Source organism: Pleurodeles waltl, chromosome 4_2 (genome assembly GCF_031143425.1).
Source record: "Pleurodeles waltl isolate 20211129_DDA chromosome 4_2, aPleWal1.hap1.20221129, whole genome shotgun sequence".
In the NCBI taxonomy this organism is placed as follows: Eukaryota; Metazoa; Chordata; class Amphibia; order Caudata; family Salamandridae; genus Pleurodeles; species Pleurodeles waltl.
The window spans coordinates 656,469,101-656,491,200 of record NC_090443.1 but is presented as its reverse complement, the minus strand read 5'-3'; the positions used below and the strand labels follow the sequence as shown (position 1 = coordinate 656,491,200).

The 22,100-nt window shown below is 43.8% G+C and overlaps 1 protein-coding gene and 1 long non-coding RNA gene across 4 annotated transcripts in view; one reads left to right on the top strand and one right to left on the bottom strand.

Moving 5' to 3' along the window:
• Positions 1-22,100, bottom strand: part of ADGRL4 (adhesion G protein-coupled receptor L4) — a 918,866-nt gene that overhangs the window by 27,907 nt on the left and 868,859 nt on the right. For all 3 annotated transcript variants that reach the window (XM_069232213.1, XM_069232212.1, XM_069232214.1), the window contains one exon: positions 17,235-17,326. In XM_069232213.1, the coding sequence (XP_069088314.1) occupies positions 17,235-17,326 (92 nt within the window). The remainder of the gene's footprint in view (positions 1-17,234; positions 17,327-22,100) is intronic.
• Positions 1-22,100, top strand: part of LOC138293159 (uncharacterized) — a 195,319-nt gene that overhangs the window by 66,341 nt on the left and 106,878 nt on the right. The window lies entirely within an intron of this gene.

The following is a 22,100-nucleotide window of genomic DNA, read 5'->3' as shown; positions in this document are numbered from 1 at the left end:
AATTCTCTCAACTCCCAAATTCACCAGAATCTTCTTCACCAATGTTCTCTCTCTCTTTTATTTTGGCCACATATTTTGTACCACACCTCATATTATCATCAGCACTCTATTTTATAGCTATGTTCCCATTGTATGAATTCTTCGCATACATAGATGACCTGGGAATGCTGTGCAAAGTGAACTGGAGAGCCACAATCTTTCTGTTTAGTCTGTTTTAGCCACATTTTTACTAGTTATAACCAGTTTCTGGTAATCAGGCATAAAGGAACACCCAATTGTGCAAGAATTGACATGGCTAACACTAACTGTACTATTTTTTATTATTTCAAATTTTCCACTGTAAATATGTATGTTTAATAAATGTTTGCATTGTAACTTCCAACAAGTACCAGAGGCTACCACTGTGTGTATGCATCTCAGAATGTTTTTCTTTAAACAAAAGTAAAACCATTTCTAGATGGTTACCAGGATAGTCGCTGGGCATAAAAGGTGGCTGTCAGACCTGACTGTTTTAGGGTGGTTTTCCCCCAACTTTTTGCCTGCCTCCCCACATTTTTCTGATCTTGGTTTTGCTGGCCAGTGCTAAAGTGCTTGTGCTCTCACTGCTAAACATGGTAACATTGGCTCCTAACCAATAGGCATATTTAACTTACCTATTAGTTACTAGTAAAGTGCACTACATGTGTCCAGAGCCTGTCAATTAAATGCTACTAGTGGGCCTGCAGCACTAATTCCACATAAGTAGCACCTTAACCATGTCTCAGACTTGGCGTTGCAAGGCCTGTGTGTGTGCAATTAAACTGCCACATTGAGTTGGCATTTAAAACTACTTATCAAGCCTAAAACTCACCTTTTATTACATATAAGTCACCCCTAAGGTAGGCCGTAGGTAGCCCATAGGGCAGAGTGCTATGTACGGAAAAGGTAGGACCTGTACTTGAAAGTTTAACATGTCCTGGTAGTAAAAAACACCCAAAGTAGTTTTTCACTATTGTGAATCCTGCTCCTCTCATAGGTCAGCATTTGAAATTCCCGTATATACTTTTAAGTGGTAATTCTGATCTGAAATGAGTGCAATTGTTCTGTTTAGTGTGACTGGAATGATAGCGAGAAATACTGCTTACCTGTGGAGTTGGATTTAACCTTACTATTTTAGAAATGCCACCTTTAGAAAGTGTCTCCAATCCATGGCTGGGCTGTGCTCTTTGACAGCTCCCTTGTGTATTTCACCCAGGCAGCCATAACCACTGGTCACCCAGCTGCATCTGCATTCATCTGCATAACGATGGGTCTTCCTGGGCAGGAAGGGTGAAGATTTCAAAGGCTAGTGGCTAGTGGCCTGACCACACACAAAGGACTGAGTGATAACCCCCAACAGATCCCCTGGCAGATGGGCCTGGGTTTGAAAGGGAACTGGTGCAATTCGAAACCTCTCTTGGGGTGTATATATATATATAGATATATATACCGGATCTATGACCCCCTAAAGATAAGCCGCTTCTGAATCTAACACTAGACTATGTCAGCAGGACTGCAGTGCTGCCCAAAGCAGTCAACCAGATTGATTTTCTGGAAGGACTGCTCTTCTCCTAGTTGTCCTGCTGCCTGCTGCTTCCTGACTCTGTTGGAAGGACTTTGCATCCCCCCCACAAGGGATCTCCAAGGGCTTGTCAGCTTGCCTCCAGTTAAGAAGTCTCAGGGCCATCAATGGCTTCAACTAAGGGAGAAAATCCACTGCACCGTAAAAATGAATGCAACATCTGCAGAATCAACGCAGCACCTGTTTAATCATCATAACACTTTGGATGTTCCATGCATCATTCTTGGGCAACCATTTGACATCAAAGCCTTCACCGCAGTAAGGACCCAAGGCTAGGTGCCTGGAAATCGACACATTAGCTTGCCTGAGAGAAAAGAATCAAAGCATCACCTCTGCTGCACCAGAAAAAGTGACGCATAACTATGCTTTCCGACGCTTCTCCTCCTCTGTGGCCCCTGGGCTCATTATTTTTGTCACATCCCATGCACGTTTTGCTAAAGAGATACTTCCATTTATTCCTATGGGTTTAGACTATACAAACCTCTAAAAAGTGGTATCTTGATTTTTGTGGTTTTGGTCTTATTTTATTCAGATGCACGGTGTTACTGTAAGAGTTATTGCACAAATACTTTGCACATTGCCTTCTAAGTTAAGTCTGCCTGCTATGTGCCAAGCTACCGGAGAGTGAACCTAGGATAATTTAGGTTGTGATGTGACTTACCCTGACTATGGATGGTGGTCCCTACTTGGACAGGGTGCATACCTCTGTCAACTAGAGACCATATTTCTAATATTGGTGATCAGCTGTGAGGATAGGACTTGTGTTTATGCAGTGCTATACAATAGCTATGTGTGCACTACCTACCCACGTTTAAAGACCATTTCCATTTCTTTCTTTTTCTACAATTTTCCCTGCTTTGTATTTTTAGAACATCCTGTACATTGTGTCTCTGGGTGGTTCTACAAGTGCATTTATGGAGTGTGAGCTGGATAAGCCGGAAGAGTGCACAGTAAACCAGTTGAAAATCTTCTGCAATTTTATGGATGTACTTGTCTGAGAAGCCACCAAGAAGGTGGAGTTTAAAATGGTGATAAGGGCATGGGCAGAATCCCATTCCTAGTAGGATGATGAGTTGAGGGAGCATGTGAATGGCTCTTCCAAGGAGCTACATGGAACAGTTGAGCTGTTAACCCCTGGATTTGTCCTACCTGTGAGGGCAGGAAGCAGTGTCTCAAGTCATGGCCTGATCCCAGAGGAAAGGAGAAAGAATTCCAGCTGCAGTTGGCAAAATTAACAATAGAGGCTGAGTGGGAAGTCAAGAAAGCTGAAAGAGCCTTAGCAGAAAGGAAACTACTTCTGGATCATGAACTGAGTCTAAAAGAGCTGGAACTGAAGGCCAGGCTGTCGAATTCCAAAGTGAAGGGGGCAGCATACATACAGTACCTGATGGAGGCAAGCAGGTTCATATAACCAAGGCTTTGGTGCCCAGTTATGTGGTGGGAGATGACAATGATATGTGGTTTTCTGTTTATGAAGTTGCACTGAGGCTACCTGGGGTTGGTTCCTGAAGAGCACGGGGGGGTGGGTCTATGGAAACACTTGGGAGGGGCACACTTATAACATTAGAGGTTGGGGACCAGATCCAGTACACTCCTATGAAAGCCATTTTGACTGCCAAATTTGGACTGACCCCTGAGAAGTATTGCCAAAGATTTAGGGACAGTCAGAAGCTCCTCAGCCAGTCCTGGGTAGATTTCATTGATTATTCCAGTAAGGCGGTGAATGGCTGGGTTCAGGGCAACAAAGTCAATGATTGTGTTGAGTTGTACAATTTGATCTTGAGAGAGCACATGCTCAGCATCTGTTTTACAGAGTTGCACCAGTACCTAGTTGGCAGTAGGCTGACTGATCCCAGGAAGCTTGCTGAGGAGGACCTCTGGGCGAGCACCAGAGGGTCCAAAAGGTATCTGGGGGGACACCCATAAAGGTGGTCAGGGTTCCTACCAGAAGAAAGAGGGGGAGAAAAAATTAAAAATAAGGAATTCTCTAAAGCCCTCCAAAACAATTCACAAGGGAGTAGTGGTAACCTATTCCAGTCTGATCCTAAAAAGAAAGGGTTCCTTCACCTTAGGACAGGGAGGTTTGTTCCCCGATGTACAGAGTGCTCCAAGTATGGTCACTCTAAGGGTGACTCCAAATGTCCAATGAGGGCACAGCCCCCCACTGGTTGCCAGACACCTGGGTTGGCCATTGTAGCGGAGGAGGTGGTCCCAGCTGGTTTTGGGGAATAGACAGACGTAACGCAAGTGTCCCTGGGGGATAAAGAAATATTGGCAAAATCCCACATGCCTCCCAATATTTCCAAGTATAGGCAGTAGGTCACTATTAATGGTCATCGGGTGGAGGAGCATGACAACTGTCAAGTACCAACTGGTGTCAGCAGATCAGGTCCTTCCAAACACATTCCATCATGTTGTAGTCACTGATAATCATGAGAGCCATCAACTGATGCCTCTGGTTCCCATTGAGTGGGGCGGGGGTTTTTCCGGTACTCTGAAAGTTGCTGTAAGCCCTGCTATCCCTGTAGATTGTCTGTTAGGCAATGACCTGAAGCACAATACCTGCCGGGAGGAAGCACTCAGGTCTGACTTGGAGATGATGGGACTGCCTGAGTGGGTCTGTATGTCCACACAGTCCAAGGCTGCCCGGGAAAAGAGTCAAGGGCATCTGGAGCCTGGAACAATGGCCCAGACAGCTGTCAAGGAAAGGGGCAAAGGGCATGGGAAACCGTTCCCTGAAGTTCCCGTGGTGGAGGTTGACTGGGTCCCTGAGAAGGACATCCCCCAAGCGAACCGGGGAAGACATTGCCACCCTAGGTTATCTACCTGAGCCTGCAGGCTGGCAAGTTGAGGGTGGGCCCACCAGGGAGGAATTCAGCAAATCGCAGAGCAAGTGTCCCACTCTTGAGGGCTTAATGCAACAGGCCTCAGCCCTTTCAGCAGGTGAAGCCTTTGGGGATCACCTAATCTACTGGCAGAATGATCGCTTCTACAGTGAGCCTAAAGCTCCAGGTACTGGGGCAGCCCATGTGCTGATGGATCCCCAGCACGCTACGCAGAAGCAAGCTGTCTGAGGATGGTGACTACAACTGTGGTAACCAAAACCCATGTGGGGATCTCCAAAAATATAGTGTCTGACCAAGGCACTTCATGTCAGCATACTTGAAGTGCATGTGTAATGAGTGTAGTGTAACTTATTAGTTCACCACACTGTATCACTACAAAACCTTGAAGGGCATGATTGCAGGCCTACCTGAGGCCATGAGGTGTAAGTGGGATGTCCTCTTGCAAAGCCTTCTGTTTGTCTACATGGAGGTGCCATCAAAAGGAGTAGGGTTCAGTCCCTTCAAACTTTTCTATTGCCAACCTGTCAGTGGACCTCTGAACATTGTCAAGGAGGGGTGGGAGAAAGCTCTAAGGAAGCCCCCCCCCCAGGATGTGGTGAGCTATATGCTGGCCCTCTGGAACCAGATGAACTGCTTCTGGAAAACAGCCAAGAGCAAACTTGAGGCAAGCCAGGAGGTTATGAAACTCTGGGTGAGTTTCAGCCAGGCCAGAAAGTATGTGTCATGGAGCAAGTAGAGCCCAGAGCTCTCCAGGACCGCTGGACTGGCTCATAATAAATCAAGGAGTGTAAGGGGTAAGCTGCTTCCATAGTGGACCTCAAGACCCCTAGGAACCTCCTAAGGGTGCTTCACATCAACAGATTCAAGCTTCACTTTGAGAGGTCTGAAGTGAGTATCCTCCTTGTGACAGAAGAGGGTTTGGAGGAGGAGAGTGAATATCTCCCTGATCTCCTCTCTGCATAGGAACATGATGAGTCAGTGGAGGGTGTCAAATACTCTGCCACTCCGACCCCAGAGCAGCAAAGTTGCTGGGACAGTTTGCCTCACTGTTCTCCTTCACCCCTGGACTCACGCATCCATGTGTCCATGGCATTGACAAGAGAGACAATCCCCCTATAAAGAACAACATTTACAGATTGTCTGACAGTCTGAGATCCAGCATCCAGGAGGAAGCCTTCAAGATGCTAGCTTACGGGGTGATTGAGCCCTCTAGCAATCCCTGATCCAGCCCGTGATGTTGGTATCAAAGACTGCCCCAACAGGCACCAAACCAGAACTTTCGTTCTGCGTGCAGTACAGCGGCATCAATTCCATCACCAAGACTTACGCACACCCCATCCACAGAGCTGATGAGCTCATTGACAGGCTAGGAGCTACTAAATTCCTCAGTACCTTTGATTTAACATCAGGGTACTGCCCGATCGCCTTGACTGAGGGAGCAAAAGAGAGGTTAGCATTCTCAACCCCTGAGGACCATTACCAATTCTGGGTCATGGCCTTTGCCTTGAAGAATGCCCTTGCTACCTTCCAAAGGTTGGTTAACAGGGTCCTAGCTGGCAAGGAGGCTTCTGTGTTGCCTACTTAGATGAGATTGCTGTCTACATTGGCAGTTGGGAGGAACACCTGCATCACTTCCAGCAGGTGCTTCAGTCCCTGCATCAGGCAGGTCTGACAATCAAGGCCAGCAAGTGCCAGATTGGGCAGAGTTCTGTGGTGTATTTTGGACACCTAGTAGGTGGTGGCAAGGTGCAGCCCCTCCAGGCCAAGATTGAAAACATCATGGCCTGACAACCACCTAAAACTCCATCTGAAATGAGAGCTTCCCAAGGCCTCATGGGCTACTACAGAAGATACATTAAAGCTATTGCACCATTGATGCCCCCTTAATTGAGCTGACTTCTAAGAAGCCACCCAGGTTGGTGATCTGGATAGAGGCTTGTCAGGGAAGTCACATACACAGCACCTGTGCTCACGGCCTCTGATTACTCCAAGGAATTCATCATGCAGATGGACGCTTCAGAGCAAGGCATGGGGCAGTCTTAGCACAGCTGAATGAGGGGGGCGTAGACCAACCAGTAGCTTTCATTAGAAAGAGGTTACTTCAGCGAGAACAGAGGTGGAATGTCATTGAAATAGAAGCATTTGTTGTGGTCTGGGCACTGAAGAAACTGAGGCCATACCTGTTTAGGACTCACTTCCGGGCTCAGACAGACCTCAGGGCCCTCAGGTGGCTCATGCAAATGAGGGCTGAAAATCCTAAACTTTTGAGGCGGTCCATCTCCCTACAGGGAATGGGCTTTAAGGTGGAGCATTGCCTGGGGACTGACCACACCAATGCTGATGGTCTCTCCAGATTCATCTGCCTTAGTGAAGAGAGCTCCCTTTCAGCTGGGGGAGACACATGTTAGACCTGACAGACTTAAGGTGGTCTTCCCCCAACTTTTTGCCTGCCTCCCTACATTTTTCTGATCTCGTTTCTACTGGTGTTAGGACTCTGCTCACTTTACCAATGCTGACTAGTGCTAAAGTGCTTGTGCTTTCTCCCTTAAACATGGTAACATTTGCTCCTACCCAATTGGCATATTTAATTTACCTAGAAGTCCCTAGTACAGTGTAATATATGTGCCAGGGACTGTAAATTAAATGCTAATAGTGGGCCTGCAGCACTGATTATGACACCTACATAAGTAGCCTCTTAACCATGTCTCAGGTCTGCTATTGCAAGGCCTGTGTGTGCAGTTTCACTGCCAATTCGATGTGGCATTTAAAAGCACTTGTCAATCCTTAACCTTCCCTTTTATTACATATAGGTCACGCCTAACGCAGGCCGTAGGTAGCCCATAGGCCAGGGTGCTATGTAAGTAAAAGGAAGGACATGCACTTGTACGTTTTACATGTCCTGGCATTGAAAAACACCCAAAGTCATTTTTCACTATTGCGAAGCCTGCTCCTCTCATAGTCCAGCATTGGAAATTCCCTTATATACTTTTAAGTGTTAATTTCTGATCTGAAAGAAGTGGCATTTTCATGCTGGGTATGGCTGGATCGATAGTGAGAAATCATGCTTACTGGTGATGGTGGATTTAGCATTACTATTTTTCCACTTTTAGAAAGTAGGCAATTTTCTGCACTTACTGCTCTCTATGCCTTAAAGCCTGTCTCCAATCTGTGTCTGATCTGTGATGGTTGACCGCTTCCCTTGTGCTTTCCACCCAGACAGCACTAAACACAGGGCACTCAGCTGCATTTGCATTCATCTGCATACTGTTGGGTCTTCCTGAGCAGGAAGGGTGGAGGGGCTCTCACTTACACTTCAAAGGCTAATGGCCTGACCCACACATAGACTTGATAGCCTCCTACAGATCTCCTCGCAGACCGGACTGAGCTAAAAAAGGAACTGGTGCACTTCAAAATGACTCTTTGCAGTTTCTCCCACTTCAAAGGTACATTTGGGTATATATACTGGGTCTCTAACCCCCTAAAATCAGAAACTTCTGAACCTACAACTGGACTCTGTCAGATGGAATGCAGTGCTTCCCAAAGGACTCATCTGGACTGCTTTCCTTGAAGACCTGCTCTCCTGCTTATTGCCCTGCTGCCTGCTGCTCCCTGACTGCTGGAAGGGAACTTTGCATTCACCCCACAAGTGATCTGCAAGGGCTTGACAGCTTGCCTCCAGTTAAGAAGCTTCAGTGCCATCAAAGACTTCACCTAAGAGGGAAATCTACCTTGCCGAAAAAAGTGATGCAACCCCTGCAGAATCGATGCAGCATCTGTCTCACGGCTGAAAAGTTGCAGCAGCATCTACAAAATTGTTGCATAGCCTGTTTCATCATCACAGTGCACTTGGATTTTCTACGCATCATTTCTGGTTGTCAATTTGTCATCAAACCCAGCACCACAGTTAGAAACCAAACCAGCATGCTGGGAAATCGATGTATCTCCTTGCCTGTCAAGAGTCAACACATCACCTCCACCATGCCAGAAAAATTGTTGCATCACTTAACTTTCTGATGACTCACCTCCTCTGTGGTCCCCAGTGTTGTTATATTTGAAGCATGCTAGGTACTTTGTGCTAAGGAGATACATCTATTGATTCCTGTGGATTAAGACTATTCAAACCTCTAAAAGGTGATATGACTTGTGCATATTGGACTTTTGTTGTTTTGGTCTTGTTTTATTCAAGTAAAGAATATCTATTTTCCTAGACTAGTGTGGAGGACATTTTGTGGTGTGTTCACTGTGTTACTGCAGGAGTTATTGCACAAATAATTTACAAATTGCCTTCTAAGTTAAGCCTGCCTGGTCTGTGCCAAACTACTGGAGGATGAGCATGGGATAATTTAGGTTGTGTTGTGACTTACCCTGACTAGGGTTGTGCTCCCTACTTGGACAGTGTGCACACCTCTGCCAACTAGAGACCCAATTTCTAACAGTGGCTATAATGGGATGCTTTTTTTTTTCAGTAATATTATTCAGAGATGGCTGTGGTGCATATTTGCCCATTTATGCTCATTTTCTGGGGGAAAAACATTGAGAAAGCCAACATGTGTCACATGCAAGACCCTGTAAGCAATGCATGTTCATAGTTGTCCGTAATTTTGATCAATTAGGTGTGTTTGGATGTTTGGTTGTTAGATGTTCGTTTAATGTCTAACGTTTGTGCTGTGTAATGTGAAAGTAAAATAAATTGAGAAAGAAATGAAGTATTGTATACAGGTGTACTGAAGCATTTGTTGAGCTTGGGGGGGTAAGTTGTCAAGTTTCCTGCATGCTTTAATCATTTTCTAGACAGAAACTTCTAAACCAGCAAGTGGCTGAACTATGTTGGGCGTTTAAGGGTTTAGTATGTTTATGCCAACTTTATCTGAATGATTTTATGATAGATGTTGATATGGTGAAGGAAAAGTGCTTTTAGGTTGAACACAGATTGCCAACTACATGGCATTAGTGCCATATTCCTCAGCCCTCTACCAGTCCTAGCCGAAGATGCTGATAAAAATGATACTTTGAATTTTCCGTGGCCACTTTCCATAATTATAGATTTTAATAGTACTGGGTAGTAAAGGCACTCACCAAGTATTACAGGCTTTCTCAATGAGCATGAGCATGAGGATAGAATGTTGACTACACTCAAACACTGACACAGCAGGAGTATTAAACATTGCAGTAATCTGTACAAGAGTCTTTTTTTTTGGTTACAATTAAAGATCCAGCTAGTTTATTAAAGACAACCACCACCAAGTCTGTGTTAAAGATGCACAATGAAAGCCTTGTGATGCTGGTGAAGGTGTGGGATGTCTTGCACTGTGTATTTTCTTCCATCATCCAGCCAGTATTGCATGAGCTTGTATTAGGCAAACAGATCTGCTTCACAGAGAGATTACACCACACTTTGAGGGCTAACTTTGGCATAGGCTGATGTATCACTCACACCTGTTCTGTTTATTTATTGGTCCTGCTTTGGCAGAATTGTCTCATGTGGAGTGTGCAGTTGTCTAGACACACATCCAAAATTGAGTTGCAGATTCCTCTTAGCATCCCACCCAATTCATGTATTGTTTTCTCTGTTACAGTGTTTCCAAGGGACTCTGCTCATTTTCAGGAGATAGTCATTGTTCCTGTGATTGGTCCTGGTTGAATATTGTTATAGAAGTTTGTTTTATTCATACAAACAGTTATGGGATCCTTACCTTTATGGTTCAAGGATTTATAGCCCTGGTAAAAACGCACTTCTGAGGTTGAGAGCACTTCTAGGATTGTAGTGCTTTGGCAATTACTTGACAGAGAGTTGCCTCCGTAGAAGAGACTGTCATACTGCTTCAGGCTTTCTTTAGGAGTCCAGGATTAGCAATTGTCTGTTGATGGTGTTACTATGGAGCATAAGGAATATGTGTAGCAAATATCTCAGTCTTCATGAAGTACAGTTGGATTCTAAATATGCATTAAAGCATTGACACAAATTGAAGTACAAAAACCCCAGCAGCTCTCTCAATGGTGCATAAGAGTTAGATATGTGGCATGCCATACTACCTTGTTCCCTTGTAGGAGAGATGTTGTATAGTGTTATTAGTCATGTCACTGAACATTTTTTCTTACACTTTTGGGTGGAGTAGGGTGAGGAATGGCTGCAGTTATGTGAAATAAATATGTGTGATTTGTATACCTAGTAGGACATAGTACTGATGTCTGCGCCATGCCAAGCACCTTCCTACTTGTTTTGCTTTCTGGATGACAACATAAAGTCAAGATTTATGTTAACAATCTGAATAGGTAATGAGTCGTAGGTGGCCATCACATAATTACAATATGCTAAAGTTTTATATTATTTTCAGTTGTGACAACAGTGTGGGTTAAAGGCTTCCTGGGGGGAAAGTGAGTTCAATAAACCATTCACACTGCAAAAGGAAATTGACTTACCGTGCAGACTTCCTATAAGACTGGTGTGTACCATACCAAGTGTTGCTCTAGTCTGTTTTGGACGGAAGTCGTGCCAAAACATTTAAGTTCACAAAATAGTTGATTCTCAGCAGACTTAACCTCCCTTACCCTCGTTAGGTATCTCATGATTTTTGCACCGGGTATAGCTTGTCCTTGGTGATGCCTTTTGTTTGAGAATGCCTGTCCTGTGATTTAGCATGGATGTCATACAGTGTTTCCTTTTCTTAAATACCTTGTACGGTATACTGTCTCTCCCTGACTCCTAACATGGGGAGGCTTAGTTGCATTTCTATTTGTTAACCCCTTGGCAGCCAAGGACGTAACGGTTATGTCCTTGGCTGCGGCGCTGAGGTGCTGAGGCACCAAGGACATAACTGTTACGTCCTTGGACTGGCTCACAGGAGGACCATGAGCCTCACCTAGGTGCCCCAACTGCAGGGATGGAAGGGGAATCATCAGAGGCCTGCCCCTTCACGCTGGAAGCTGAGGAGGAGAAATGCTTTTGTATTTCTCTGATCATGTGGAGGGGCTTTCCTTTCCTTTGATGTCTTTCTCAGCATTTCTGCTGCCCACTAGACAAGAGGGATTTTTTTGTTTTTTTTTATTGAATAAGGGCAGCGGCCTCTTGGGCAAGGGCCGCTCCCCAGGGGGGCACATTTTTTTAGGCCCTTTCTGCTCCCAGGATGGGGGCAGAAATCCCCTAGACACCAGGAATATTTTTTTTTGTTTATTTTTTTTTCTGTGGGGAGTAACCCCTTAGGCAAAGGTCACTACCCGGGGAGCAAAATTACTTTTAGGCCATTTCTGCCCCCTTGGGTGCAGATCAGCCTATTTTTATTAGGCCTCTCTGCCTCCATGGGGGCAGAAACCCCTAGACACTAGGGATATATATTTGTTTATGTTTATTTTTGTTTTTTATATATAGGGAACGCCCCCTTAGGCAAGGGTCGCTCCCCTAGGGGGCACATTTTATTAAGGCCATTTCTGCCCCACTCGGGAGCAGATCTGCCTATTTGTATTAGGCCAATCTGCCCCCAAGGGGGGCAGAAACCACTAGACACCAGGGATTTTTATTTTTTTGTGTCAATTTCACGCAAGGGGAGCGACCCCTTAGGCAAGGGTCGTCCCCTGGGGGGGCAAATTATTGTAAGCCATTTCTGCCCATTGGGGGCAGATCAGCCTATTTTTTTAGGCCGAAACCACTAGGCACCAGGGATTTATTTTGCGCCAATTTCACGTAAGGGGAGCGATCCTTTAGGTAAGAGTCGCTCCCTTGGGGGGGAATTAATTTTAGGCCATTTCGGCTCCCCTTGGGGGTATATCGGCCTATTTCTATTAGGCCAATCTGCCCCCGGGGGCAGAAACCACTTAGGCACCAGGGATTGGTCTGTGTGTATGTGTGTGTTTTGTGCGGGGGCAGCCCCTTGGGCAAGGGTCGCGCCCCATTGGGGGCACATTACTGTTGGACATATCTGCCGCCCTTGGGGGCAAATCAGCCGATTTTTTGGAAGGCCCATCTGTCCCCAAGGGGGGCAGAAAGTCCACCAGAGACCAGGGAAGATTGCTTTTCCAAAATAAGAGGGTGGGGTTATGGCCATACCCCCACCCCAAATAGGGACATTTGATTATTTTGGGTTTTGGTTTTACATTTGGGCCATGAGAGCTTGACTAACTCTCAAAATCGCCCCACTTGGAATGGTGAGGGCTGCACTTTTTGAACTTTGGGACGCTGCTATGTAGAAAAATCCACAAGAACTAGACACATCTGAAAACTAAACATCTGCGTGATTTCAGGGTGGTGTGCTTTTCATGCATCCGCACCATTTTCTTACCCACAATGCCCTGCAAATGTCCAACTTTGCTGGAAATCACACATTTTGCCCACATTTTTGATATGGAACCTTTCGGAATCTGCAGGAATCTACAGATTCCAGAACTTTCTGTCACCGAAATGTGAGGAAAAAGTGTTTTGGGGCCATATTTTGAGGTTTGCAAAGGATTATGGGTAACAGAACCTGGTGAGATCCCCAGAAGTCAACCCATCCTGGATTTCCATAGGTATCTTGTTTTTAAAAATGCACAGGTTTGATAGCCTTCCCTAGGTGCCGGCTGACCTAGAGGCCAAAACCCACAGCTTGACACTTTGCAAAAAACAGCTCTGTTTTCTTTGGGAAAATGTGATGTGTCCACATAGTGTTTTAGGGCATTTCCTTTCGCGGGCACTAGACCTACCCACACAAGTGAGGTACCATTTTTATAGGGAGACTTGTGGGAATGCTGGGTGGAAGGAAATTTGTGACTCCTCTTAGATTCCAGAATTTTCTGTCACCGAAATGTGAGGAAAAAGTGTTTTATTGGCCAAATTTTTAGGTTTGCAAAGGATTCTGGGTAACGGAACCTGGTGAGAGAACCACAAATCACCCCATTTTAGATTCTCCTCGGTGTCTAGTTTTCAAAAATGTGCAGGTTTGGTAGGTTTACCTAGGTGCTGGCTGAGCTAGAGGCCAAAATCCACAGCTAGGCACTTTGCAAAGAATAGGTCTGTTTTATTTGGGAAAATGTGATGTGTCCACATTGTGTTTTTGGGCATTTCATGTCGCGGGCGCTAGGCCTACCCACACAAATGATGCACCATTTTTATCTGGAGACTTGGGGGAACACTAGGTGGAAGGACATTTTTGGCTCATCTCAGATTCTAGAACATTCTGTCACCGAAATGTGAGAAAAAAGTGTTTTTTGGCCACATTTAGAGGTTTGCAAAGGATTCTGGATAACAGAACCTGGTGCGAGCCCCACAAGTCACCCCATCTTGGATTCCCCTAGGTGTCTAGTTTTAAAAAATGCACAGGTTTGGTAGGTTTACTTAGGTTCCGGCCTAGCTAGAGGCCAAAATCCACAGCTAGGCACTTTGCAAAAAACAGGTCTGTTTTCTTTGGGAAAATGTGATGTGTCCACGTTGTGTTTTGGGGCATTTTCTGTCGCGGGCACTAGGCCTACCCAAACAAGTGAGGTACCATTTTAATTGGGAGACTTTAGGGAACGCTGGGTGGAAGGAAATTTGTGGGTCCTCTCAGATTCCAGAACTTTCTGTCACCGAAATATGAGAAAAAAGTGTGTTTTTGGCCACATTTTGAGGTTTGCACAGGATTCTCGGTAACAGAACCTGGTGAGAGCCCCACAAGTCACTCCATGTTAGATTTCCCTAGGTGTCTAGTTTTCAAAAATGCACAGGTTTGGAAGGTTTCCCTAGGTGCCGGCTGATCTAGAGGTCAAAATCTACAGCTAGGCACTTTGCAAAAAACACGTCAGATTTCAATGTGAAAATGTGATGTGTCCATGCTGCGTTTCCTGTTGCGACCATTAAGCCTACTCATGCAAGTAAGGTACCATTTTTATCGGGAGACTTGTGGGAACGCAGAAGAGCAAAACAAGTGTTATTGCCCATTGTCTTTCTCTACATTTATTCCTTCCAAATGTAAAACAGTGTGTAAAAAAGACGTCTGTTTGAGAAATGCACTGTAATTCACATGCTGGTATGGGCACACCTGAATTCAGAGATATGCAAATAACCACTGCTTCTCAACAGCTTATCTTGTGCCCATAAAACCAAAGGTTTTCTTGATACCTATTTTTCACTCTTTATATTTGAGCAAATTAATTGCTGTATACCCGGTATAGAATGAAAACTCATTGCAAGATGCAGCTCATTTATTCGCTCTGGGTATCTAGGGTTCTTGATGAACCTACAAGCCCTATATATCTCCACAACCAGAAGAGTCCATCAGACATAACAGTATATTGCTTTAAAAAATCTGACATTGCAGGAAAAAGTTACAGAGTAAAACGTGGAGAAAAACAGCTGTTTTTTTCACCTCAATTTTAATATTTTTTTATTTCAGCTGGTATTGCCTGTATGAAACCGTTGTAGGATCTACACAAATTACCCCTTGCTGAATTCAGAATTCTTTCTACTTGTGTTTAGCTTTCTGGGATCCAGCATTGGCTTCACACCCTTTTCTGTCACTAACTGGAAGAAGGTGATAGCACAAAAAATAGTAAAAATGGGCTATGTACCAGTAAAATGCCAAAATTGTGTTGAAAAATTGGGTTTTCTGATTCTAATCTGCCTGTTCCTGAAAGCTGGGAAGCTGGTGATTTAAGCACCTTAAACTCTTTGTTGATGCCATTTTGAGGGGAAAAAAAACACAACCTTCTTCTGCAGCCCTTTTTTCCCATTTGTTTTAAAAAACTGTTTTTTTTGCTGTATTTTGGCCAATATCTAGAATTCCTAGGATATTGGAAAGAAAGGACGCAAATTTGGCATGGGTAGCTTAAGTGGACAAAACGTTATGAGGGCCTAAGTGCGAACTGCCCTAAACAGACAAAAAAGGGCTGGGCATTTGTAGGGGAAAAGGCCTGGCAGCGAAGGTGTTAATTATTATGTGATGATATTTCGTAAGCTCAGACCTAGCTATAGAGCAGCAGATTGCTGTACATTAGGTACGTTCCTCTCACACAAGGAGCAGTATTTGCAATTTATATTTCCTCCTGTGCACATATGTGCATTTAGTGCATCATGTTAAAGGCCCTCTTTATGACGTTGGCGGTAAATGCCACCTACTGCCACAGCGACGGCCTCCAAAAGACCGTCGCTGTGGCTACCTACCATCCACCATATTATGACCGTAGCCAGAATTCTGGCTGGCTAAATTCCGGCTGCGGTCATGGTGGCGGACGGCGGTAAGGTGTCACAGCTGCCCGCAGCATCGCCACGCCAGTAGAACCCTGCCAACCGTATCATGACACATGATACGGCCTGGTGGTGTTCCGCTGGTGGATGCTGCTGCTGGCATTAGCACCGCGTCCTGTCTCCTGCCGGAGGACCCCCTGCAGGCAGGTAAGTTGGGTGCTCTGACAGGGGAGGGGGGTGTTGTGTGTGTGGGGGTGTGTGTGTATGTTTTTGTGTGTGTGCATGCGGGTGTGTGGCATGTGGAATGCATGTGTGCATGAATGGGTGTCAGTGTATGTTGTGTGGTGTGAATGCGTAGGTGCGTGTATGTATGTAAGTGTGTGTTGAGTGTGTGTATGAATGTATACATGCGTGGGTGATTGTGGGTATGCGTGTGTGTATGCATGTTTATGTCTGTGCGTGTAGGTGTGTGCATGTCGGAGGGTCGGGAGAGGGAGGGCGAATGTGGGGGAGGCCTCTGGGGAGCAGGAGGGGGACAGGGGAGACCCCTATCAGTGCCAGGGAAGGAATTCTCTGGCACTGATAGTGCCTACCACCATGGTTTTTGTGGCTGTAAGATTGCCACGAAAACCATGGCGGTAGGCGGGGTCATAGTCCCAAGGGTGGGACTGTGACGGCCACCTGGCTGGAGACCGAAATCTCCAGCCCGGTGGCTGTTACCGCCCTGGCGGACGGAGTGCTACATTGGCGGTTTGGCTTGAGCCAAACCGCCAATGTCATATTTTGGGGAAAGGTACCACCAGCCTTTTGGCAGTACCTTTCTCCAACATAACGCCATCCGCAAGGGTCATAATGAGGGCCAAAAGTTGTTTGATGAGGTAGGTGAGTAATAAGAGTATATGTGGCAATTGCATGCCTTGTAGTTGTCATATGTTTGCAAAAGATAGGGAGATGTTTTTCTAAACATAGAGTTGGGTAAGTGAAGCCAGGTAAGGGGTAGTCCTACACCCAATTAAGTTCTGCCAGAGAAAGCAAAGATGGAGAAGAACCATAAGTCAACAAAGCAAAACAGGCTTAGAGGAAATGTGAGATGTGAAATATCTTGTAATGTAGTAGGAGAGTTAAAAATAAACTGAAGAGGAAGCCTGAAGGAGGCAGGGAGAATAATAAATACAAAGTAACTATAATGCAAGCAGGAAATGTAGAAATAATATAGAAATAAAGGTTTTAGCAGTTGTAAAGTTCTCCAAAAAGCTAGCGTAGTATTCATTACAATGCTGGATGCAGCATGTGCAGGCTACCAGTTAAATACAGGGAAAGAAAGAAACATTAGATAGAACGAGTTGACTAAAAATCATTGACAATATTGTGTGCGGACAGGAAGAGAACCTGGTGAGGAAACGATTTACAAATCTGGAGATTGGAAGATTTAGGATGGTAAGCATGAAAGCCATCTAAAATTTGTTAAAGGATACAGAGATACACATCTTGTCATACAATGTATAGGTTAAATGCAAGGAGGAGATTACGTTTTGTGAACCATCAGCACAGTGGTGATATATCTGTGATAAAACGATATTTTTCACTCACCTATGAACATCTATTGTTAACGATATATCATTTTAAGCAGAATGCTTTGTAAAAATGCAGAACTTACCTTATATTTTCATAGCAACTAACTTCAGGTTTTAGCATTGCTGTGTGTCGAAATACTTTGTAAATAATCACCCCAAAAGCCATCAGATTGACCTACATCAATGGATATAAAAACACAGAGCTCTATTAAAATACCAATGCAGCTTTAAAGCATGCACATGAGTACATCAAAAATGGCTTAATGTTATATTCAGTATTTTTTAAAATATTTATAATGAGCAGAGATGATATACATTATCCAAAACACAGAACAAGAATATCTTAGAACATTCTGGAACTCGAGTCAGACCTTTCCTATGAAAAACTTCATCAGTGCAGCATATGTTTAACATTATAAAAAAAGCAGCAAAAGTGTTGACCAAATTCCTAGAATACAATACCAATAAGGCCCAGATTTAAGAAAAGTGGTGCTTCACATAGTGAAGCACCACTTTACTTGTGCACCCTGCAGCCCCCCTAAGGCCACCATGTGTGTGCCGTATTTAAGTTACGGTGCACCAAGCGGAATTAGGAACAATAGCGTCAAATGTTTTGACACTATTGTGGCACTTTGCTCCACTAGCGTCAACTATTCTGACGCTAGTGGAGCAAAGTGCAAGGAGGCCCATTGATTCCAATGGGTGTGTCCCTTTAATGCCTGCTTTCAGCAGGTGTTTAAACGATTCCAAAAATGGCACAATTAAATCTTGTAGATATCAGTGCACCATCTTTGCAGGCCTCCTTGTGCCGGAATGCTCCTGTGCATACATTATGCATGGTGCATGCAAATTGCGCCGCAAAGGGTCGCAAAGTTGCACAATGCATGCATTGCACCACTTTGTAGATATGGCGCAGCGTTGTTGGCAATCTAACACCACATTAGCATCAGAAAAATGAGACTAATGTGGCATTAGATGGCACAAGGCCATCCTCAAATTTGGGCCTAAATGTGTAGATAATGTGCTAAAACTCCAGATCCTAAAATCCCAAAACTGAATGAAAGTGAACATGTGCTAAAATTAACAAATGCTTACTTAAACAAGTACGAATGCTAGATAAGCCAGTACTAAAGTGCTGGTGTACTGCAAGGGCAAAGGCCTAATACCATCTAAAAGACAAAGGCAAACTCAATAGGAAGTTAATATGCAATCTCTGACCTGAGGTACCAGAGCCCTGGTGGAGGGAACTTCAGAGTACAGTAGAAAGCACAGCCAAATGCCAGGACGAAGGCTCACATAAGCTCCCCATGTTATTCCAAATATATCGGGTTGATGAATAATTCTGTGGACTGGAAAAAGAAGATCCCCTACAGGACCCGATAGTGTCTGTGGCTGTACTACTAAAGTGAACCTGTACAGCAGGCCACCAAGAAAGGAAAGAATAACACCATGGTATCAAGGGTAGTACTATTCCCCTAACACTCTGGTAGCCTGGATACTTAATACAGCACTGTCCCCACGATTTATAAGAGATTGAAATAGCGCCATGATGACAAATCTCTTTAGGCCACCCATCCTTTTAGCATATGCCTCCTCAAACCTTCTTGTTCTGGACATTTTGGACCCGTTCTGTCCAACAAAGTTGTAGAATCAGTGAACAGGCCACAGAAAGTGCAATTGACAAATACATTTGTGCAGGTTTACTCACTTGATAGCCCTGTGCTTGTCTAGTAAAACCAGAAAGAACCAGCAATGGTTCCCACTTCATGCCTACTCTGAGTACCCGGCGCAAAGCTGAAGAAAGATAATGCCAAAAGGGCGCCAGTCTTGGGCAGGAGTGAAAAATCTGGAGCCACATGCCAGAGCCCTCCTGCTTGCACTGAAAACACCAATCCTCTAAAGAGGGAAACACTTTGTGAAGGGCTGCATGTGTCTAATACACCATCCACCGAGATAGGAATGATATTCTCTTAAAGTTAGCCACCCTTAGGCTTTATGGCCTAAAAAGGAAATCACTTGCCAGTCATCCTCAAAGAACCAACATTGTGGGCTTCTCCAATCTTCACTAGGGCAGCCGTCAGGCATGCTGTGCTCCTTGGTTACGTAGCAGCCTATACTAATTCCATGTAACCCAAAAGGCTAGATCTGAAAAGCTCTTGCAGTACAGGATGTGTTTCTAGATAGAGATCCGACTAGTGGGATCTTAAAAAATGAACAATCTGCTGATAACTAAAAAAGAATTGCTTACATAAATCACCACACAGTGCACAAATCTTGTGCCAGGTCATACATTTACCCTGGAGCAAAAACTGTCCTAATTCCTTTAGCCCAGAGTGTTACAAAAATGTAATGTGTGACGGAGAAAGTTGCAAGCTCACATGCCTGGCCTCATAGAGATTCAGAAGTGTAAAACCTGCTAGAATTTGATTAGAATGATAAGATAACAACAAACGGGCACTCCAGCCCTGTATTATCTTATATTTGTTTTTTGGGGGGTAATTTCGGAATCTTAATGAAGACTGGAAGCCGTGTCCCAGCCTGCCGCATCATTGCATCTAGAAAGAATGTTTCAAGCGTTGCTTCTCCAGCCACTCTTCTGAATATCTAGAAGAGCTGCCTCATAGTAGGTCTTTATTTGACGGAGAGACAGCTCACACTATGCAGTCTCAAGCTGCAGTACTAAATACTATACTCTAGGTGTTTATTGGTTTCTTACGAATTGTCTTAACATAGTGCTGCCATTGATAAAATATCTCCTATTTACTTTAATGGGAATTTGCAAGAAAAAAAACAGTAATAGTGGAAGGATAGACATTTTGATGAGGGCCATCCTGCCTATTAAAGTTAATAGTGTTAGCATGTCAGACCTTAATAAGTATACTTACAAGGGGACGCAAATAGGTCGATGAACCTTTTGACTCACAATTAAGAAGTTCTTACCACAGCTCCAGTACATAATCAACAATCAATACACAATGATCAATAATCATTAATAATCAATAAAATCAATAATCAATGGAGTCAGTAATTATCACGCACCATTACCTTTCAGCTATGAATAACCACACCTTTATAAACGTTTAGTAAGTTTATTTCCCTATATTAACAATGCTAAAGTCATATAGATTAATCTCAATATCAAATAAAACACATACAAAAACAACACTGGTTGTCCAAAATGGCAGAAGAAATGCAATCTAGTCAAAGCTTGGATAACAACACATTCTAAAGTTACAGTGCAAATCAACAGCAGAGTCAGCTGCGTTAATGAAATGTAATAAATGTAATTAAGCAGAGAAATCCACCAGACATCAGTCTCCTCGTCAATAGTCAGAAATCCTCAACTAACACCAGATTAGCATCACCATGTTGGGCAGCATGTTAGGCTTCATGCAAACAATTCAGTGACTATGATTCTATCAAACTGCGCAGTTGGTACCTAGAAAGAAAAAGCAAAATGTGTATAACAGTCATAGTTTATCATTTAATACCTATCCTCGGTATGGGTCAGCAAAGCAGAATGAGTCTTCGTCCTCAGGTCATCAGTCGATCAGCAAGGCATCATGCTCTCCGTCAGATATGAGCCCAATGTCCGAATGAATGTCTCTCATAAAATCTCAAATCTCTCCTAAAGTTCTGCATAAGTCTCAAAATCTGTGTAGGACTTCTCTCTGTCGCGTTGTTATATCAAAGTCACCTAAACTATCCCCTAATTCCCTGTTGGTCAGTTAATCATATGTTCATACTTTATCCAATCATATTTCTTTGTCAAATCTATGAATTCTAATATTTCACCATTCACATACAGTTGATTGATCCACCATGCGATGTTCTCATCATTCGGCTTGTCAGGAAACAATATTTTTGCAGCTTCATCCCCAGTCAGTATCTTCATTGTTCTAGTCCTGGGAAAGTCAGTCTCACACACATTACACACAAAATGTTACACTAGCAGGAGCATCATGTCCTATCAGTCAGTTCTCACGAAAAGCACATTTAACAAGACAATGGACATTTCACATTTTAATTCACTTGGTGAGCAATTTTATTAGACGCTAAGAAATACAGCTTCTGCATGAGGCCTGGCAAAATAGGCCAAGACACTCACTAAGTTAAGGCCTACAATTACTAAAGCTAAAGCATACTTCATAACCCTTAATATGACATATTACTGCATTAATATAAAACCTTTTCAACATTTCATATGTATTAATCATTAATTAGTACACTTTCGTGAACATTGGTGGCCATTCTTCGAGGACACATTTTCAAATGCGTGCATTATTTTTTTACGTTATTTCATTTTCTACATAAACTTATTATTCAAAATACATAAACACTCATTAATAAATTTTATTAAAAACACCTGCGCTAGCAGTAGGAAGCGTGTCCATTGATTCAAAAGACCCTCTATTTTATGGAACATTGGGATATAATTTAATTGAAAAAACTGATAAAAGTTAATGGTCACATAGGTCCAAAGATATCAAATAGGGGCTTTGGATAAAGCTTGGTGCAGTAGAGAGGGAGGAAGGCTGCTGGCGGGAGTATTGAAGAGAAACAGTTCAGTTTTCTTTTAGTTGATTTTTTAACCCCCAATATCTTGAAACTGTGAGAATTCTCCTAATACTCTCTGGACATTCTCACTGTCAGGTTTCAAATAAGGAATGACTTTGTCAGCAAACATCTCTAGTTTGGGCATTTAGGCTATAGGGGATTCTATAGCCAAATTGGCCCAGATCCTAGCGGCAAGGGGCTCTTGAAAAAAAGTGAAAAGGGTAGGAGAAAGGGGACATCCCTGCAGAGCCCTCCATTAATGTTGACTAATCCTGCTAACTGCGAATTAACCATTACTTTAGCTTGGGCACCTTGATATAGCTTTGCTAGCATGCTAATAGATTGACGAGGAAAACTAAATTTCTCAAGGGAGAAAAAGAGGGCATGCCAGT